This window comes from Lytechinus variegatus, chromosome 8 (assembly GCF_018143015.1).
Source record: "Lytechinus variegatus isolate NC3 chromosome 8, Lvar_3.0, whole genome shotgun sequence".
In the NCBI taxonomy this organism is placed as follows: Eukaryota; Metazoa; Echinodermata; class Echinoidea; order Temnopleuroida; family Toxopneustidae; genus Lytechinus; species Lytechinus variegatus.
Genome location: NC_054747.1, coordinates 19,004,747 through 19,026,393, shown reverse-complemented (window position 1 = coordinate 19,026,393; position 21,647 = coordinate 19,004,747). Strand labels below are relative to the sequence as shown.

The following is a 21,647-nucleotide window of genomic DNA, read 5'->3' as shown; positions in this document are numbered from 1 at the left end:
AGTGGATCATAAACCGATCTTGTCCAATTTTTCAGCGTAACCTGATTTTGACATTAAAATTTCAAACTCGTCTTTTTACTCATTAATGCGTGATGTGTTCGTCTCATATACATAAGCCTAAGGTATCAAAATATAGAGGAATATTGATTTGTATGTAATTGTAAATGAAATATAATTTATTTCCCTTTGAAGAAAATTGGCATGGGAATCCCGGTTTCCTTTTTTCTGGGATGGACTGTACAGTGCATCCTACAAAAAGGAAACCGGGAATTCCTGTGATTTTTTTTTCAACATGTATACTTCAGTTAACCAACATGAAATATTCAACCTTTCCTCTTCATTTTGATATCAAACGTGATATGAATACTTTGCACAAGAGCAAGATGACTTAAAATTTATTAAAGTAAAAATCAAGTTTGTGCAGAAAAATGGGTGAGAGTTTTATGGCTCATTATTGCATCTTTTGTTTTGTCTGAAGTTCCTTTAACGTATCTTTAAATGAGAGTACCCCCAATCATTTCTGGTATGCATGCCTCAGAATTTGTTTTTACTCTGCAATGCAGGATCAATTCAGTAAGTATTTGGACTTAATGAAAGGAATTCCATTTTATGATTATTAGAGATACATGTATCTAACAATAAAGACAGGTTTCCTTTCTGGTGGGGAAACACTGTAAATTTTATGTCTGTGCCAATCCCTATGCAAGATAATCTAAGCAATGCGGGATTTGAATGATCTGGCAGAAGATCAACCCAGGCATTGCGTATTCTTCTTCTTCCTGTTACTGCAGGCAAACTCCTCAATTGGGATATAATTGCTGCAGGCATGAGTGGCTAGTGGTAAATTTGAATTAATGATGTCCCCCCCCCCCCCCCCCCCCCCCCCGGATGAAAGTAGACTTTTTAATTTTGTTTAGCCTTGTCTTAAAACTATCGACCGATTTAGCTTCACGTATGTCAACAGGTAGCAGATTCCATTCAGCCATGGTCCTTGGAAAGAGTACTGGAAGCAGTCTTTATTTGTTAGTCGGGAAAAAGAGATTGACGATGATTTCCATGTACTGACAGAATTTGAGAGGGATCTGTTAAGTATCGACCCACGTTAATTGAAGCACTGTGATGTATAGATTGTAAGTCTTGAGATAGCCCTTCTATCTTCGAGAGATTTCCATTCAAGTGACTTCAGCATCTGGGAAACACTACTGATTCTCCTGTGATCTTTACAAATCTAGCAGCTCTTCATTGACCCGCTTCTAGTGTCTACTAAATCTGGTCTTTCGTGTACGAGCCCCACACAGAAGCACAGTACTCCAACTATTGGACGTACTAACACTTTATAGGCTGTTACTTTTGGTCAATTCCAGCCAAATGTTGCATTTTTCCATTAAAAAAAAATTCTTTTCTGAGCAATTTTGTTTATTCTGTTTCAAAGTATACAGTTTAAGGTTTACAAAAACACAATTATATTTACTATACACTCATTCATTCATAAAATTCACAATGTTCACTCTGTTGCACTTTTTTACTAAGATTTCATAGTAATTGTACAACTTTGACCCATCCCTGGCTCCTGGCATGCAAAGGGTACTGACAAGAAATTCCACTGTCCATGTGACCTCCAAGCAGTAATTTACCATTAGCTGTATTGTTTTACATGCTGGAGTGAAACGGTGAGGCACATAATACATTTCAATATGTGTATGTTTGATGTCCCATAAGTCAGTTTTAAGCATTAAGTTTCCCTCATATGCTGCCATAGACTCCTGGAGACAAGTATTGGACTTTTTTATCTACCACAGTACATGCTTGCTTCAACAAATCAAACTGTATCTGTATTGGACTTGAAATAGCTTTACTGGGGGACATACATTTAAGTCCCATAAGTCACATGTCCCATAAGTCACACATACAGTTCGTAAACCATGCCACCTTAAAGCTGTCCATGACATCAAAGAGTGAGATGAGAATGCTTAAAAGCTGAAGAACAGTATGCTGACTGTCAGAAAAAACATTCAGAATATCATAGGCAGTGCATGGAACAAAAAAAAGTTTGGATTGTGTGCCCAACCCCAAAAAAGGAGAAAAATGAATATGATCGCTAAAATGCAAAGCTTAAGTACAGGTGAATTGGGTTTGTTTCACCCCAGCTTTTATTCATTTTTTTTAAGGTCCAAATCACTCTCTCGGTTTTCTTGTCTCCTTGGAGTATGCATCCACTGTTTTACATATGATGTGAACTTGGTATATAGTTCCATGGAAACTAAACTTATTGCAATGTCCCATCAGTCACAAATTTTGTAGTTGAGCGATCCTCTGGATCCTGGCAAAATAAGAGCACCAGTGCTCAGATGCATAAGGCTATCATGAGCAGAGATATTAAGGGCAAGTCCAAGAAAAGGTCACCCTAGAAGGCAAAAATTCATCTTTAATTTAAGAAGTTATCTTTGGTGGGGTAAGAAAGCCCAAATGTTAAATTTTAAAATTTCATTAAGAAAAATCTGATAATATGCATATTTATGCTAATTTGGGGCACCTAATTTGCATAATTGGTAAAATGGGCGTTACGTATGGGACAATTATAAAAACTCACAGAAAATAAAAACAAAACTTGTGAGATTTAGTCATAGGTGGGACATGGACCCCCTAACATCTTATTACTTTTGGGGGAAAAAATGTGATGTCATCTAATTAATTATGCAAATTAGGTCTTGTCCAAGGATGGAATGTCCCATACGTAACATTTTGAGGATGTTTTTTTAAGTTATTTCTCATAATACAATACTTGCATTGTTGCATCTCTGGGAAGTTCTGATTTATAAAGTATGAAAATGTTATACCCCAAAAAGTTTCAAAAATAGAGTTTACTTTTTAATTAAAAGTTAATTAAAAAATTGTTACGTATGGGACAACATGTTACGTATGGGACATTTACACACAATGTCAATGGGGAGATTTGTGTACAAAGTGAATGGAGAAAAAAAATTCAAGAGTGCTCTAAAAAAGTGATTATTTACCTTTTCTTTAGTTTTTAAAGACTGATTTGTTATGAATACTGATTAATGAAAACAATTGAAGTGAAAAAATTGTGAAAATGGAAAAATATGAATAAAATAAAAAACAATAGAAATACATAAGAAATTCATGAAACCATGAAAAACAAGGAAAAAAATGTTGAAATGGCTAATTTCCTTTTCAGTCATATCAAATATGTCTCAATAGAACATTTTAAAAGATAGAAACTCTTTTGTTATTTCCATATTTCAAATTATTTCAATTTGTTGAATTATGGGGGAAATTGTGTACATTCTCTATGGGGACAAAATGTCCCATACGTAACTGTCCCATATGTAACATGTCATTAATTTGTTTAATTAGAGTCTGTAATTAGAGGGATTTGGCTTATGACATGAAACTTGCCTTAGATATACTAGAGTATTGTGACTTCTATCACACTAAGTTACAAGTTGTCAAATGAAATACTTTCAGAGAATTCTCAACTTGAAAAAATTGTTTTAAAAATTGTCTTTTTTCTGCGTCCCATACGTAACGGCCCATCTTTTCTCTCTAAAAGGTCAAGGTCGAGGTCATGTGCCACCATTTTTTCCATGATTATTCTTCTCCTAGATGTTTACCATCATGAGGGTATTCAATCTAATCAAAGTCAAATAACACTATTTTTCAGGTCATTGAAGCCTCTGAAATGTCCCATACGTAACGCGCGTGAATTCTTGGACTTGCCCTTAAAAGAGCACATACAGCGCTCCCTACCAACCCCTGTAAATGCCAAAAAGTTGTTCAGAAGCTTGCAATCAAGTTTTCGTAGAATCATTCCTGCCGCCTGCCAATAGAAAGTAACATGCACAATTTGCAGAGTACCGAAGTGTGACGTCACGATGTCATAACATCGAATCGACCGGTTCTAAAGTGAGTCGCAGCTGCATGATCGGCAATACACATTTGTATCTGCAAAAATGGTGATGTGTGTTGTCCCTGGTTTTTACCATCATTCTGAGAGTCGTAAAAGGGCACTGGTTCATAAAGCTATTAAATTGTAACTGAAGGGTGACTTTAAGAATGACCGGTGATCCTTGTGGTAAATGTCATCATAAATTGGCAATGTTTTAGCATGTAAAAAGGATCGCCAGTCATTCTTAAAGTTGTTCCTACTGTACATGTAACTACAAACAGCTTTATGAAACGGCCCCCTGGTTATTTTGTTTAGAACCAGGCCGCCATGACACCATGGTAACTGACATCATTGCTTCGGTACTCTATAAATGGTGATGTCCTTTATACAGGCATTCTGAATTTCTATGAAAGAGATGACATAACAACCCAAGCAGCTGGCAAAAAAAGAATTTGTGATAGGGTGAACCCCATGATATATTTTTAACTAACTTTTTGTATTGCCTTAAGTGTATAATGAATCTTGATGCACCCTTTGCCAAATCGTGTCCCATAGGTTTCAAAATTGGCAATTTTTGGCAGCTATCTTGGATTTTTCATGAAAATCAATTATTTTAATATTTTTTGCAGAGACAATGGTAAAATCTTCCATGTAAATGAATACACTTTTTACTATACAAGTATACATGTAGTTTAGATAGTAGAATAATTTTTAAAAGAATTTATGCCAAAATTTTCATGTTTTTTGTCAAAAATTTGCATGTGCACTGATATCTATCTGTTTTATGATAAACATCAACAACTAATGAAAAATATCAGCTTTCGACACGAAAGAGAATATACATGTATTAACAAGAATATTGACATACATGTACTTCATGGCAGCATTAATGTCTTAATTTGCTTACATACAATACTCTGAAAAGGTCATTTTCTTACCACACTGTATGAGACAGATAGAGAAAAGCAACATTTATTTGTCCCATCTATAACAAATATGTCCTATCATTTTGTCCCATCAGTCACAATGGAAAGTGTGTACATTCTTATTCTAATTGTTCATTTTTCATCTGTTTGCTAAATATTTATGATTGTAATCGTTGATTATTTTGTACGTATTTGATTACAGTTCTTAAAGCTTGCTGACAAGTTAGGATTTTTTTTTGGGGGGGGGAGGGTTAATGTTCCCTTTATTCATGAAGTGCATGAAAAGATGTTTCTGCCCTTTGTTGAATTTATTTCTGACACAATGGCATGAATTATTAAAGGTGTCATGTTATTAGGGAATATTTCTTCATGCTGAAATTAAGTTTGACTTAAAAAGTCATTGAGAGGAAATGTAAATTCCATGAAATGAGATAGGGTCCCATCAGTCACATTCACTTGTCCCATAAGTCACACACGATTGCACACAACTACTGAAACAAATGAAATGAATCAAGTCCAATTCAAGTACTGTTAGTGAGCACTATCACTGGTTAATCTCTAAGCCTAAATCTAAAAACATTGTCATAAAACTGAGATAGATATGGCACTTTGAACAAAAGAGCTCAATTTGTGTGGTCCATCGATGTCCCATAAGTCACAATGACATTTCTGAAGATGTAGCACCCTATGCAACCAAGCTGCAAGCATACATTTCTGTATGTAGTAAGTTTCAGTATTCTTCTTTCAGTTTGATCCATGTTTATGCAGCTACTATTTCAGATATGTACTTCAGTTATGTGGAAAAAAGTATCAAATGTCCCATAAGTCACAATGGAATTGACCTTTTACATTTCGGGGGCAACTATATACAAGTTTCCTTGATTGAAGGAGGCCTAAAACATTACACATAATATGCTTTAATTTCAGTCAATAATTTGAATTAAAATTTTGAGCCCATTGTATACTTTAATATAGCATGATTTTTTTCTTTCCTATTGTATGATAATCCCTCCGGGTTATCACATTTGATGTGATGCCTGGGTCACACATTTTCAATATTCAGATATTATAATCACCGTAGACCATGATCATGATGATGTAGACTAGAGTAGGCCTAGATGAAAACTTTTGCTTTATTTCAAAATGATTAGGCCTAATAACAAATAAATTGATTTTCACCATCATCAGACCGTGCTCACGTGTCGTGGGTCCACGATCTTGAACTCGACTCTGCCGGGAGCGGAGGGGCGACACCGAGACGGACTAGGTCCTACTCCATGAGATTGACTTGAGAAGTGGGATGATCGCGATGACGCGTGACGCCCAGGTCAGCCAAGCAGTGAAGCACCCGCATCACCCCTGCCCCTAGCACCCTTGCCCCCCTCCAGCTCCGGCCGCACGTACCTGTGCCATACGGTACCGTACCGGCTGCACTAGCGCGACCACACGAAAATGCATAAATTAGTACCTTGTTTGATGTATTCTCCTGAACACCTAATAACGGTCCCATTCGGTCCTCTTCTGTAAATCCCGGCCCGAAAACCTCGTCCTCCTGATAAAATGTGTTCTGGATTGATAACTGTCTCCCCTTCGAATAAATCTGCCATTTTTTACGAAGGATAGATGTCAATCAGCACTACACGTCCATCACAACACTTCAAATGCAAATGCGCATGCGCAGAGTGCTATTGCGAAACACGGTTGGGGAATCCCCGTTACGTTGGAGTACAGTCGTACATAAACCAAAACTGATAATAAACAACAAAAAATAATACAATTACTAACAATAATAATTGAGATATACTGCGTCAGTCAGTTCCTCCATCAACAAGAAATGTGGCAATATCCTGTTTCAGTCATTTAAAACTGATATGAAATATAGTCCTAGCCTCCTAATATGTATGAAAATTTTTAATTAAAGGGTAATTCCATCCCCAAAAGATTGACTTATATCTATACTTTTTAAAAAATACAATATTTCATTATTTAGGAATTTGACCATTAAGGACACCCTCGAATGAAACACAAAAAGATTAAACTGAATGTCTTATTTAAAATCCACATGTTCATAATGTTATTATCAAATTGCTCAGCAAAGTTTATTTCATTGTAAAAGCGATCTAATCATGATGAAATCTCTTAAATTGTTATGGTCATTCCAAGATTTTTTTGGGGGGTGGGATGTGCAAGAGAAACATGTACAATATATTGTATAAATTGTATTTATTTTTTATGTCAATGTAAGAGTACTCTTAAAATCTATGTCCAAATCCAAACCACAGTATATTTTGTTTTTGCTTTTTAATTATAAATTTGTAACATTTTATAATCTATCATTCATTTTATGTATTATTATTATTATCATTATTACTATTTTGGGTGGGGTGGTTGGGGACATATATATTTCTTTTGAGAATTATGTATTGTAGAATGTTTGAAATGCTTTCTATTTCTGCAGCAGGGTTCAGAGCTTCAGTGACACTAACCTGCACTGCTTTTATCCAAGATGACATAAATACAGTGTAAGCAAATTGTCACTTTTAACAGAAATACAGTCGATCAGACTTACTTATCAAAGTTTAAACTTTTGTAGGTTTATGCATTTGAGGTACCAGAATGGAAACGGCACTACTTTTGCTCAATTGAGTTTTATGAAAATGTGACTGAATTCTATTTATAATGAATCAAAGTTGTATTTAAAGAAGACAGAGAAAGGTCTAGATAAAACATAGGGATTTAAAAATGGTCCTTGTACTTAAAAGTCAAGTCCACCTCAGAAAAATGTTGATTTGAATCAATAGAGAAAAATCAGACAAGCACAATGCTGAAAATTTCATCAAAATCGGATGTAAAATAAGAAAGTTATGACATTTCAAAGTTTGGCTTATCTTCAACAAAATAGTTATATGAACGAGCCAGTTACATTTAAATGAGAGAGTCGATGATGTCACTCACTCACTATTTCTTTTGTTTTTTATTGTTTGAATTATACAATATTTCAATTTTTACGAATTTGACGATTAGGACCTCCTTGCCTGAAGCACAAAATGTTAAAATAATGGAATTCCACGTGTTCAGGGAGGAATGAAACTTCATTTCACATGACAATGACGACAAAATAACAATATTTCATATTTCATATAATAAAATACAAAAGAAATAGTGAGTGATGTCATCAACTCTCTCATTTGGATGTAAGGCCCCCATCTCACTAGGATGGCGATCATGGCGATCATGGCGATCTGTCTAAATCCCGCAAAGCGTAGCAGAATCGTCCTCGAATTCTATTTTTAGCCTGAGAGGCGATTGCACTGCAACTTCACTGCGACGGACCTGCGCTGAAGGTGATGGTAATACGCTGATAGTACGACGCTGCCACTCTCTTGTCACGATTTGAGGCAGATGTGATGCGCTGCTTCTGCGATCAAAGCGACCGTACAACGAGGCTCATACGCTAATTAGGACCTCTGTACGGTGGTGCTACGAATGAAGCGATGAAGGTGATGGTAATACGCTGATAGTACGACGCTGCCACTCTCTTGTCACGATTTGAGGCAGATGTGATGCGCTGCTTCTGCGATCAAAGCGACCGTACAACGAGGCTCATACGCTAATTAGGACCTCTGTACGGTGGTGCTACGAATGAAGCAATTGTTACGTTCATGATGGGCTCTTGAAACGATTTCAAGCAATCTGCATATTAATCGCGGCACATGAGACATTTTTCATTCGATTGCCAACCTCCGACCAAGATGGATGTCCATAATTTGGTTGGACTTATACATCTTAGCATTATACAACATCAGTTAGAAGTTGAATACGAGGACCTGATACGAGGACAGGAGGAGGCCAAAAAGATACTGGGTCCGATCCTGGCTGTCACCTAAGTCATAATATACAATATTTATTAAAATTTCATTCAAAATATGTCGATGAGCCTAATAGTTAATATGAGGGATGCGTCCAGAATTTCATAAAAGAGCATAAAAATATTTGATATTCTGTTGATTTTTTTTTCCACAAAAGTTTGTCACTCAAAATTGTTAGGTAAATTCCTTTCAAATTTGCTTATAAGTAGTCTACTGATGTGAGAGCACTCATAACGGGGTGGGGGGGGGGGGGCACAATGCCAGAATCCCCATAAAATGTGCTGAGTCCCAATCAATACATCAGTGACAAAATTCTAATATTGTCTACTAGCTGTCACTGTAGTTAGAATTCATTCTTTTTTTAAAACAAGTCAATTTATATATTTTTGCGGAGGTAACCCATTGCGTCAAGACATGTGAGCGTCTTTTTTCTCTCTTTCAAGCTGGCTCAGCTTTTCATCCTCCTGTACCCCCTCTTCCTCCTCCTCTACCACCACCATATCCTCTTGTTCTTCCTCTTGGACCGCCGGCAGCCCTTTTTGGTCCTTTTTCTGGGAGGTATATTTGAAAACGTTGTGGTGTCGCCTCGTAATCTGTTGAAAATGTGATAATCCGCCACCATCGGGACGGTGTTTTGTAGCAGCGTGGACGGTCGCTGCCCAGTCATCAGCGGCGCAGCAAAAGCGCAACGCGAATGCCTGCAGCGGGCTGAGAACGTGTGCCACATGCCACCAAAAGGGAAAGCGTCGTGGTGGAAACGGTGTGAAGCGTGTCGAGCGCAAGGCAGTCGCCTTGTAAACGGAAGCAGCGTAGCAGAATTGTCTTGGGAACGGGCCTGAAAAACACGGGCGATCGGTGCCGCTTTTAATGCGCTTCTACTACGCTTTATGCGTTGGAGCTCCGTTACAGCTACGAATATGTCGTTTGTAATACGCTCTTGACTCGATTATGATGCGCTTTAGCACCTCCGCGATCTCGCTACGTAAGTTTTGAACATGTTCAAAATTTTGTGGCGACCAGGAAGATGGTGGCGATCTTTGCCGCTTCTGAAAAGATCAAGGTACGACGGAGAAGATTGAAAAGATCAAGCCACGTTCAAGCTACGATATACCACGCTTTGTCGATTTTTGACGATCGCAGCGGAATCTCCATCTAGTGAGATGGGGGTATAAGTGGCTCGTTCATATAACCATTTTGTTGAAAATAAGTGAAACTTTAAATTGCCATAACTTTCTTAATTTACATCCGATTTTGATTAAATTTTCAGTGTTATGCTTGTTGAATTTTTCTCTTTTTATTCAAATCAAGTTTTTGTTGGGGTGGACTTGTCCTTTAATGAAAATAAAGCTACCTTTATGAAGAAATGGCCTTCAATTTGATTAATATATAACCTTGGCTTAAAATGGCACTAAAACATTGCACAAAGGAATGCAGCAAAGTACAAATCATGGATCCAAGCCAACTACACTTTTCTTCACTTTGTACTGAGAAAAGAAAAAAAATAACATGAAAAAGGAAAAAAAAGACAAAAAAAGACAAAGAAAATAACAGAAAAGAAAAGGAAAAAGAAAAAAATTAAAAGAGAAAGAAGAAAAAAGGGAATGGAAAAAAATATATAAGCTACTGAAAATGAAAAAAGCTGTGGCAAAAATAGTCAATCCTGACTGGTTGCCAACCAAGGAAAGAAGAAGAAATTTGTTCAGAATATAAAAATAATACATTATTTATCAAATCATCAATTATCATCAATTCTTTCAGATAACATTTTCTCTCTGACTATTGCACCTTTCTTCACTACTTTCTGTCATAAGCTTCCTCCTTTATTCAGACCAACCTTACTGCTTTCATTATTCACCATATCTTTCCATATACATGTAATCTTTGGTCTTCCTTTCCTCTTGCGACATCCACTTTCTAAATCTCATGTTCTTTGCAAAGGTTCATCATCTTCCCTCCTCAACACATGACCCATCCATCCCAAACCACTTGTCTCTACCACTTTCACTACAGTTTGATCTGAGCTCATCCTTTCCATGAGCTCATTTGTTTTCTTTCTATCAGAAAATAATACTAATAGGCATTTATATAGCGCCATCTACATGTATCTAGAAATATTCTATTCCGAGGCGCGTTGTTATTATCATTATTACCTCCGCTTTAGCTCGAGCTGCCTTTTAGCGCTCACGCATTCAAGGGATTAATCCTGCCGGGTACCCATTCACCTCACCTGGGTCGAGTGCAGCACAATGTGGATAAATTTCTTGCTGAAGGAAATTACGCCATGGCTGGGATTCGAACCCACGACCCTCTGTTTCCAAGTCAGAAGACTTATCCACTGGGCCACAATGCTCCACATATACTTGAACACTCCACATTTTTGGTTCATTCTTTTCGCCTAAAGATGTATACATGTACACAAAACTGAAAGGGTGTTATTTTTTCTTGACAAAATAGCTGAAATGTATCAATAGTTTAAAAACCTTAGCAATGAAGACAAATTTATATTCATGATGAAACTTGATCATGAAAACATAATTGATAATTTCGTCCCTGTTTTCACGAAGTGACGGATGTGCGCGCAACTTTTTAAAAGCCAGTTTTGAGTAAATCGCTTCCAAAGGTTTAGACCTCAATCTCAACCTCTTTAATGTATGTAGGGTGAATAAATATCATATTTTCGTAGAGGGCATATTCTAGACAATCTTCGATTCCAATCATTTGCATTTTCCTTTAGTATTTAAGAAGATAATGAGCTATAAACAGAACCATATTTTCGTGAAAAAAAAATATTACGGGACACGCTTAGATTTATTTTCACGAAGTGACGGATAGTGCTCCGCGCGCATAACCGTCACTTCGTGAAAACCCGAAATTCAAGGACGCGCTTCAATTTTGTTTTTACGAAGTGACGGGAAGAGGTTCCGCCTTAGTCCCACGTATAGCCTTGTGGATGCAATTCCATACATAGGTTTTAGATATACACAAACTCTTTATTTGCTATTGCAAACAAAATTAATCCTAAATGTGAGATTAATAGGGCCTGCAGCTTCCGCTAATAAGTACAAAAAATCACTTCTAATACTGTTTTCTTTTTTTTTCACGTAATAAAAGGGAAGCCCAATAGACACACGTTTTAAATTCTTAGGCCTATTTTATTTCAATATCATATTCATTTTTGATAGATGAACACTGAAATACGAAAGCTTTGTATAACAGGTCATGAAAAATGTGACTACAATGTAGTCGAATTGTCTTTTGTCTTTGTAAATTTATTAAGAGTTTAATTATATACCCTTTGTGTGCTCTGACTCCGTTTGGAAATTGAAAATTCAACATTATAAACTTTTGTTAGTTTATTAACCTCCCTACCCCCTTCATAAAATGAAATCCCGATTGAGTGTCTCTTAAAGGTTGTGTATTAATTCTTTGTTAAGGCCGAGTTATAGTGATTAAACATTATTCTTTGAGACTGATACCTCGAAAATTGTACTCAACTAAATGTGGACCTAACTTGTCAAAGGCAACAAGAATTGGTAAATTATGACTAATTGCTACCCCCCCCCAAAAAAAAATAAGAATTTGTCAAAATAAAGCGAACAAATTTCGAGTTACATATCACTCTCGCCCCCCCCCCCCCCCTCATTCTCTCTCTACTCCATTTTTCCTTTATCACAATGGTCATGTATTCTCTCCTGAAAATCCTATTAAAATATCTTTTCATGCAAAATGAGAGTTATGACTTGTCATAAATCATTGAAAATACTAACGATATAAAATAAATTCTTCAAAGTTAGCAATGTGAATAAATTTAGAAGAACACTTTTAATTCTATAACATATAAAATCATAGCAGCAAGTGACAAATAGAAAATTAAAATATAACATTTTTTTTCATATCAATCATTTCGATAAAGGTATGCTTAATAAATTCATTAAAGTATCATCTCCATACAATGTTAACAATGGAAATATATTTTTGACAAATTTTTAAATTCAATAATATATAGGACCATAATCGCTAGTGACAAACACATCGACATTCATAATTATTAAAATTCCAGCTCGATTGAGTGGAAAACCACGGAGAAAAACTGCGTCAAACAAACGGAAGGACACACAAGATTAGCCAAATTATAGTAAGGATTAATTTAATATTGCACTGTGAAAGGTATAGGAAATGAACCATCAGGTACATATTGTCAGAATTTTGTCATTTTATACATTTCATAAAACTTGAATATACCGTTATGCAACAATATATTTATTTGTATATCATACCTTGCTAAACACAATCAGTATAATCCTAGTCTGGGAATGCCACATTTAGAAATACAGAATTGCTATCAAGTACCCAATTCTACATTCAAAACATTCCAATGACAAATTAATAAACTTTCAATTACAAGAATACTGGAATATAATCAATGCTAGTGGTGCAGGAAAGTTGTATTCTCTAATGTATATTTGTATTAACATACACATATACAAGTATAATGGCCTATTTCTTTTCCATCAAAATAGAAGTAACATAGTCAAAATTACTTATTACATTCACTACTCTTTGGAATTTTTTAATGAAAAGAATGTCATAATTAAATCAGTCGAGAGTTATTTCATGTTTTTACACACTGTCAAGGACTAAAAAGTCCAATAGTACAAAAAGCTTATCTTTACCGAAGGAAACATGCAAACATTTGAATAAACAATTATAAACTATGATGGTCAAAGAAAGAAATATAATTTTAAATCAATAATTTAACGTCATATCAAACAGGATAATTTTTTAAACAAATTTATAATCAAAATCCCAAACGACAGCGACAAAAGCAAAAAAAAAATGCAATGATAAAAAATACGAATGACTAAGTAGATTTGTATTTTTCCATCATTCTCAAGTCATTGGCTAAATAACATTCATCAATACATTTTCCAATCAAACACTTTTTTTTTTTAATTGCAAATTATTGTCAGAGTCCAAAACAGGAACATATATTAAAATACACCTTAGTTTCTTCCAAATCTGAAAACTTTACAAAAAATTGTCTTCATGGTTTTAGAAAATAACATCTTTGATCTAGTGGGATTTAAAAAAAGAGTAAAATTCTTACTACAAATAGACAGAAAAACATGTGCTGCAGTGTATCTTTAACCTCAAGCTAAAAATAATCATGTATTACTTCTTTCCTGAATAACAATCATTAACAAAATCTAACAGTTGGATTTTCTGGAATAAAATTACGACACATCGACTGCATGAACCAGGTGTGTGAGCGATGACAAATAAAGACCTGAAAATTCTGTAAAGAGTTGGGGGATTAAATTGAATGAGCTCTCAAACTATTGTACAGAAAAGTGGGATATCAAGCTTAAAATAAAAAGCCAAAAAATAACTAAAATCAGCTTAAGAATTCTCACACCCCTGATAAACCAATAGAATATTACCTCATGGAAGGGGGGGGGTGTCTGTATTAACACATTTGGCTTTTGAAAATGAATTCACAAAAACCTAATATGATTTTCACCCCTACATCCTTACTAGTAATATATCATGCAGCTATCGAGTTTCACAATGCATGTCAGTCTAAATTGTATGATTGTTATTATTAAAGAATATGAAGTATTAACAGAATACAGCTAATAACATTCAGTTTTATTTTAAATGTAGAAATATGCAGTATTTCTGTTTTTTAGATAGCACCAAGCAAAATGAAAACATGCGAAACAAATGAATGAAAAAGGGTAATTATTCTGCATCCATATGTGGACGATGTGTATAAGCAATTTTAACATGTAAGTATAGCAGATAAGTGACTATTCTGAACTTTATATTTGACTGTATATATAAAATATTTTTAAAGGAGTTCATAATCATATCACTATAAGAGCAGAGACATATACAATGTAGTTCAAGCAGTATAGTTTCTTTATATAATACACTGCTCTAAAAATGAAACCAGATTTGAAAGTCCTATCAAAATTAAAACTAAACTTATGTTGAAGTCAAAATCTCAAGAAAATTAAAATTGGTATCAGTTACCCAGCTGGAAAAAGAAAAAGTTAGATGAGAGCACTGAACCTGAAAGGCCACGAGGTAGAGCCAACTCCTTCACATTTTCACAAGTGTAGACAGAGTTTCATCATTAGAATTGCAGTCAGAGTTCTCAGAAGATGTTTCTAGTTTGGTTACTTCAATAGTTCAAAACCAGGGCACACTATAAAAATCCAGTCACTACCAATTCCACTGTCATGTCACCAAATCAGATCATATCTGCGATGTTCAGGGAATCATCAATGACCCATCTGACAAGCGTGTCGGCCCCTGGATCTAACCTATGTGTGTGGAATGAAATAATGTACAAATTATCTGTTTGTTTTCAAAGTTTTTTGTCAATCCAATATCAAGTTTGTAGAATAGATAGCAGACTCAATATTTTAAATTACCCTTACCAAACATAAACCTCCCCAGTCAGTATGGTACAAGAATATACTTTATACACTCTATTTACCACTGATAATTAAAGCAAATATTTCAATTAGATGTTTCCAATTTTAATATAAGAAAGTTTCAGCTGAAAATATGATCACATGTCAAATTTGTAATGCTCTAGGGCAGTACACCAAGCATCTGTTAAAATGAGAATGTTCTTTTACAACTTAGAAATACATGTATATCTGCTAAATTATAACGTATTCCAAAATTAATATTTTCTGATTATAACTTTGAATCAACGTAGTTTTATAGCTTCATTGTTTACTAGATTTGCAATTGAAATTAATTTTGGTAGTGAGTGAAAATCAATGAATTGCTTATACTGACAGGATGTCATATGAGTTTATAACACTATGAAAATTCTCACCTGGAATTGTATCTGACCATCAGCATTGTTAAATAGCAGGTGTACCAGTTCCAGGACTTCTCTCATTTGTTCTCTGAAACATCGCTTATTGTATATACTGCATCTGAAAAAAAATGAAAATATCTTCATCATCATGATTATGATCAAATCCGAGGTGCAGTTATTTATGTAGATTCTTTCAGTTAGTACTGTAAAACGTTATAGAGATAAGGGCGAGGAAGTGGCCACAAAACAACAACGTATAAAGCTCTATCTACATTAGATGTAGACTGAGTCTGGACATGAGATGATTGATTTAAAACATAAATCCCCAGTAATCTTCAGTTTAACTAAGGACTCAACTTATTTGCCCACATAGGTTGGCCACTAACTTTACCAAATTAATTCATGATCTCAGCATTCATATTGTTATTTATAGACCCCCCCCCCCCGGGGGTATCTTTCCATTACATATTTTTTAAAGTATGTAATTACATGATGAGTTCACTATAGCAAAGCAGACAATAAAATCTATGTATTCATTTGTGATTTTTTTATGGAAATTTATTGCAAATACTATTCATATGGCCTGGGAACTTGTGAAGACAAGTTAGAACTTAACGAGTACGAGTTAACACAATGCCAATGGCAATGCATGTAAATTAGACTAGATCTAGGCCTAAACTAATGCCCCTATAGGCCTATACGACTATTTCACCAAATCCTCAGCCTTCATTAAATCTATTTAGTCTTGATAAATGTTATAAAATATTCTAACCCTTATGGTTTGACTAAATTTACATTAAGTTCGATTGAGAGACAAAAAAGTACACGCAATACTCTTTTCACTGACACGAAAATAAATATGTGGGGCAATGTATGTAGAGATTGGACATTATTTTAAGGATTTTTGCTATCAGAGACGTTTAAAAAGAGTTGAAATCACTCGACATGACTTTAAAGGCTGCATTACATTTATTTCATTTCCTACATTTACAAAAAAACTCACCATTTCATGGTCTTCGGCTGTTCCAAACTGTAAACATTTGCCTTCCGTCACTTCGTGAAAAAACTCTTGAGTGCAAAGCGTATTCGTTTGTTTTCACGTATTGGCGGCTGCTTATCCGTCACTTCGTGAAAACAAGAAATCCCTTTACCCGGTATTTTCTTGAATGTCATGTCGTCATAGCAACGTTATTGGACATTTTAGTGATCTGAAACTTTTTGAGGTTCAAGATATAAGTCATAGATGTCCAAAAATGCAAAAAACTCAAAATTGAAAAAAGTGAAAATTTTCCTCTTATCCGTCACTTCGTGAAAACAGGGACGATTTCTCTAAGTTCATCAAAGCGATTATAAGATAGGTGAATTTTTAACATTCAAAACAGTCTCATAAGACCACAGTGAACAAATTAGATGAGTAAGATGAACTCTCTTGCACAATGATTTTTCTGGATTTTTCTTCATTAAACAAACCACCTAGAGACAGTGATTTGCCGTTTCAAAATTGCTCTTTACTGCTTCTGAAAATCTGTAATTCCGTTTCAACTCGATCTAAAAATGGAAATTCTGTTTCTCACTGAAAATGTACACAGCAAAACCTGAATTCCGTTTCGCAAAGGCGAACGCCATGAATTTTAACATGAAAAGAGTACGAACAAAAGGGAATTTCAATTTTGTTACCAGTAAAACAGAAAATCACTGTCCCTTCCCACCAGACTATAGCAACAGGCCTATGTACCTGCTTGAACGGTAGCCACTTGATCCAATCAACAGTTTGTATTGATCAACAACTTCGTAATACTCCAGAAAGTCTAACCTCAGGGTCTCGGTCTACTTTATACCATCTTACATAATTTTAACCTGGATCACTCTCCAAGTTGGCCGACCAAATACTTTTTAAAATAGTGCTCCACAGCCTCATTACAACTAGCAAAAAAATAAAGGATCTCTGAATAAACGAGGAATTCTGAATCTGTTGAATGCTGAAATCAGCTTCTTCACATAAAGTCTCCACGCATACATCTCAAGGTTTACATTCACTGACCCGTATTCTGAAAATCAGGTTTAACTTTATAGACCATGGTCTAATCTCTTAAATTGTTATGGTCATTCCAAGATTCAAAATTGTTATTTTGTACGTTTCTTATGTTTACTGTGCTCTTTCCTTTTTACTGTGCTCTTTTCGATAGTAGAGACAATCATCTATTTATACATCCTAGACAATAATGAATGATTTGAGAGCCAAATGAACTGAAATATGATATCTCGGCGTTATTGATTTATGTAACAATTGGCTATCCATAACTTTAAACCTGAGATTAAGTTAAACCCAACTTCAGAATACAGGCCATTTGGTATACAAGCAGTTGGTCTACTTCTCACATAGTCTAATAGCATATGGGATAACCTATTTGGTCTACAAGCAATTTGGTCTTATTGCCATTTAGCCTAGATTAAACTGGCCTTACACCCACTTAATCTAATTTTAATTTGTCTAATTCTTGGTTGGTCGAATTTCCACTTCGTCTACTTATCATTTTTCATTTGTGTAATAAAAATTTTGCTCATAAACAGTTCATTTAATTATACAGACTATGGTGTTAGACCAATTGGATACAGTAATAGACAAAAGGGGTAAAGCCTGACTAAAAATTAGGTAAAATGGAAAATGGGCTACTTGGCAATTAGACAAATGATTATCATAGGATTTGTTTAGTGTCACCTGTGCCTGGAAGGCGAGAAGCGAACTGAATCAGGTCTCTCCTCCCGATATAACTGATTGGGGGAATGCAGGTGGACCACTACACCAGGGTTTCCCCCACTCTTATAAGAATAGTGGAGTGGGTTCTTAACGTGCAAGCAGGTGACTCTCCTCTAAGAGGGGCCTCCATTTCACGTCCTATCCAAGGTATGGAGTGTTTTCTACTGTAAAATACATGTAGCCTGCATCTATGGACCATGGGAGAGACATTTACACACAATGCACCGGCTTCAGTCATCCGCCCGGGGTGGAGTCTAACCCGCGATCTTTGGTTCGACACTTACCAACTGAGCCAACTTCGCTCTTTATGTAGGTGGTATACAACCAGGATTAGATCACATAGGATGAGAAAGTACATGTACACAAAGTGGGTGCAGAAAAATCTGCCAAATTTACCCATCATCATAAAATTAATATGAAGCCTAACTACGTCTACCTAAAAAACTCTTAACAACTTACGTTTACTAGGAGGAGATCTATTGAACGTCATCGTCAGCTTCTTCACATAGACGGAGCCTCCAGGCTTACGGACGCCCCCGTTGTCACGCCACATCTTAATCATCAAAAAGAAAGCATCTCTGAGCCTTGGACATCGTCTACGAAGGTTGTTCAGTTCTTGGGCATTGTAACCAAGGTCATGGCCTATGTACGACCAATCGGCTTCGGTGAAGGTACTGGCGTAGGCCAAGATTTCTTTCTCGGACATTTGATCGGTAAAGACGACACTCACACGCGAACCATCTGACCTTGGACTGAAGAAACCAATTTCACAAATTGACTTTCTGTTAAAGAATTCAAGTTTAACGAATCTGGGGGTGTTCTTTCACAAAGATTGTAATTTGAATGATGTGTGCCATAGAGCCAGATTTTAATTTGTGCATCAGTATTCAAGCACGACTCAAAGGGCCTTTTCACACATGAACATTGAATTATCATTGTAATGATGATAGCAATTAAGTCTTTAAAATCATCGAACCTTTAACAAGGAAAACTCACACCGTAATTTGAGTGAAACTTAACTGGAATTCAACTCCAGAGTACACTTTGAATTTGTGATTGTGACTAGCGTTCATGATTCTAGTTTGGTTTCACATGTGCTAAAAACTTGTCATTTGCCTTATTTTTCACTGGAATCATCATTCAAATTACATTTTTTTTACTGTGTGAAAGGGCGGTAAGTCGAACTTAACCCTCTGTGAAACACCTCCTAAGCTGAAAAGCGTAGGGCCCATATTGAAACCTGTGTCTAATGTGCTATTTTGTAATAATGAAGCCCTCCAAAATTTCCACTGAAAATTATCATCAAGTATTTTAAAAAATGAAAAAGGACCAATGACCAGAAAAACCATCCCAATCTTACTACAGGGAATTATTTTGTTTAATACCCAATTTGATTAGCATTTTTTGTCATAAAGCTATAAACTGAATTCCGCACAATCCTATGTCAAAATTCATAGGACAAACCGGGGCGGGTGTGGGGGAGAGCGACCGCAGCCTTGTATTGGCGGCGTAAAAAAATGGGAAAAAAGGAAAAGAAAATGATAAAACTACCACTGAAGGTGACTAATACCCCCACCCTATGTCCTTACCATTGCAACACAGTTTCCAATACATTTGGAAAATGAATTTTGCATGTCTTTACCTTAAGCCAAGATGAATGATTTTTGCCAAATTTAGTTTGACCAGCAATTATTTTTCCTGTTTGTTTTTATTTTCCAACACCGCATTTGGAAAATGGGAATTGTTTATATCCGAAGTTCAACGTTAGTGCCAAATTTCATGAGCACTGGCAAATAAAAAATGGGGAAGTAGTTTGATCTGTAATGAGTTTTCCTGGGAATTTGGCCACATGCAGCTACAATGCAGAGGAAGATCCAACTTTTGCTATGGGGGGGCAAAAAAATATTTTCATCCACAAATTTCCCAGAACAGCAGCTGAAAGCTGATTTTGGTTGGTTTCTTTGAAGGGGTAGTCCTAACAGTTGTTTCTCAGCTATATTCTTATAAACAAGATAATTGTATGTAATAAGCTCTCATTAAATACTGCAAGCACAAGGTGGGAGCTAAATATTTTGGAAAATTTCATGTATTTTGTCCTGAGAATTGAACATTCTGAGCATTGTTTTTCATCACGAACAAGATGCTGTATATAAGATGTAAATTCCCAATTTCATAGATTCATATGGGGAGAGAAACCAGATAAAGTAAGTAGAAATCAAATGTCTCAGAGTTATTCTGAAGGTGGAGTAAAAATGATAGACATAAATCTGCATTGCCAGTCATTGAAAATTTCTTGGATGAAAAAAATGATAAACGGTTCCATTGACGGTAATATTATTTGTCTTCTCCACTCTTTTTTGCATAAAACTAAAAACTTGGATCTTTATATGGGAAATAGCTATTTTTTTAGACTGGCACACGAAATTAAAAATACTTTTTGGAAAGAAATGTTCTTAGCGTATAGCACACCGTTATCTATGCACTGTAATGATATACCTTGCCAACCCTTATGGAACAATGATTTTATCAAAATAGGTAATAGCTCAATTCACAGTAGATCTCTAATAGGGGTGTTCGTTTTGTTAATGATATTTTAGATGTACATGGCAATTTCCTCTCTTTGAATGACCTTCAGGAAAAATACAATGTTCAAATAAATTTTCTTTTTTACCGTGGATTATGTGATGCTATAAGAGACGGTTTTAGCAATGGCACACACTTTAGCAAGTTCCAAGAACCTATTATCCCTGATACAATAGCACTTGTTATGAAATATGATAAAGGTTGTTCACACATCAATACGATTCTTAAAAAGAAAAGAAAAGTGGAGTGTAAAAGTTTTCTTAAGTGGAAGTGTATATTCGATATGAATGATAAGCAATGGCAGTCGTATTGCTCTATTGGATTCAGTTGTACTACCGATGTGAATTTACGTTGGTTTCAGTTCAAAATAATGCAACGCATTTTATATACAAATGAAATATTGTTTAAAATTAATTTAGCTCAACAAAAAGAATGTACTTTTTGTAATGTACACCGTGAAACAGTCACTCATCTACTTTGTGAATGTACATGTATTAAACATATATGGGACAAGTTTGAACAATGGATATTTCTTAAAACTGGAAATAGAATATTTTTCTCTAATAAAGAAAAATTATTTGGCTTAAGAGGTTCAAGTAATCATGCATTAAATTGTTTATTGATAGTGATACGGCAAATGATTTACACTTCCAGAGTAAAACATCAATTACCTGTTTTTGATAATATCAAATTTGCACTTCAGAACTATTTCAAGAATGAAAAATATATCGCAGAGTCAAATTGTAAAATGGTAAAGTTTACA

At 35.3% G+C, this 21,647-nt stretch overlaps 1 protein-coding gene and 1 long non-coding RNA gene across 3 annotated transcripts in view; both read right to left on the bottom strand.

The window, feature by feature from the left end:
• Positions 1-21,647, bottom strand: part of LOC121420112 — a 94,563-nt gene that overhangs the window by 58,548 nt on the left and 14,368 nt on the right. Inside the window, exon 2 of one of the 2 annotated variants that reach the window (XM_041614646.1) lies at positions 18,761-19,053. In XM_041614646.1, the coding sequence (XP_041470580.1) occupies positions 18,761-19,053 (293 nt within the window). Of the gene's footprint in view, positions 1-6,301; positions 6,513-18,760; positions 19,054-21,647 lie in introns of those variants that run through there. The other variant, XM_041614647.1, reaches the window with a different exon arrangement.
• LOC121420113 lies at positions 14,610-16,677 on the bottom strand. The gene is made up of 3 exons (XR_005970703.1): positions 16,547-16,677; positions 15,559-15,661; positions 14,610-15,031 (listed from the first exon to the last, which is right to left on the bottom strand). It is a non-coding gene; the product is annotated as an uncharacterized LOC121420113 (long non-coding RNA).